We start from the raw sequence: 888 nt of genomic DNA on the forward strand, positions 1-888 counted from the left end.
GGCAATGTTACCACTGCTGAAAAATGTCCATGAAATCACTCTCCTCAGGGCATCTTTGAGCTCCTTGTTCCTCATGCTRTAGATGAGRGGGTTCAGAGTTGGAGGCACAACTGCGTACAGAACAGTTACCACCAGATCCATAGCCGGGGAGGAGATGGAGGGGGGCTTCAGGTAGGCAAACATGTAAGTGCTGACAAAGAGGGAGACCACGGCCAGGTGAGGGATGCATGTGGAAAAGGCTTTGTTTCGTCCCTGCTCAGAGGGGATCCTCAGCACAGCAGTAAAGATCTGCACGTAGGACAGCACAATGAAAATGGAACACACAAATATTACAGAAGCACTAAATGCAATAAGCCCAACTTCCCTGAGGTAGGAGTCTGAGCAGGAGAGCTTGAGGATCTGGGGAATTTCACAGAAGAACTGGTCCACTGTGTTGCCTTGGCAGAGTGGTATGGAAAATGTGTTAGCAGTGTGCAGGAGAGCATTGACAAAACTACCGCCCCAGGCAGCTGCTGCCATTCTGACACAAGCTCTGCTGCCCATGAGGGTCCCGTAGTGCAGGGGTCTGCAGATGGCAACATAGCGGTCATAGGCCATGACAGTGAGGAGAGAATATTCTCCTCCTAACAAGAAGACAAATAAAAATACTTGTGCAGCACATCCCAAGTAGGAAATGGCCCTGGTGTCCGTCAGAGAATTGGCCATGGATTTGGGGACAGTGGTGGAGACGATGCCAAGGTCGAGGAGGGAGAGGTTGAGGAGGAAGAAGTACATGGGGGTGTGGAGGYGGTGGTCRCAGGCTACAGCTGTGATGATGAGGCCGTTGCCCAGGAGGGCAGCCAGGTAGATGCCCAGGAAGAGCAAGAAGTGCAACAGCTGCAGCTCCTG

The 888-nt window shown here is 52.1% G+C and overlaps 1 protein-coding gene across 1 annotated transcript; it reads right to left on the minus strand.

Annotated features, from left to right (window-relative positions):
* Nucleotides 1–36: 36 nt before the first annotated feature.
* On the minus strand, nucleotides 37–882 carry LOC112966461 (olfactory receptor 14J1-like; the record flags this gene model as incomplete). Its single annotated transcript, XM_026066589.1, has 1 exon — nucleotides 37–882. A coding segment is annotated over exon 1 (738 nt), but the record flags the coding sequence as incomplete, so codon positions are not given.
* Between the last annotated feature and the right edge of the window lie 6 nt (nucleotides 883–888).

This window comes from Apteryx rowi, unplaced genomic scaffold, assembly GCF_003343035.1.
Source record: "Apteryx rowi isolate R43461 unplaced genomic scaffold, aptRow1 scaffold_2434, whole genome shotgun sequence".
NCBI classification, from domain to species: domain Eukaryota; kingdom Metazoa; phylum Chordata; class Aves; order Apterygiformes; family Apterygidae; genus Apteryx; species Apteryx rowi.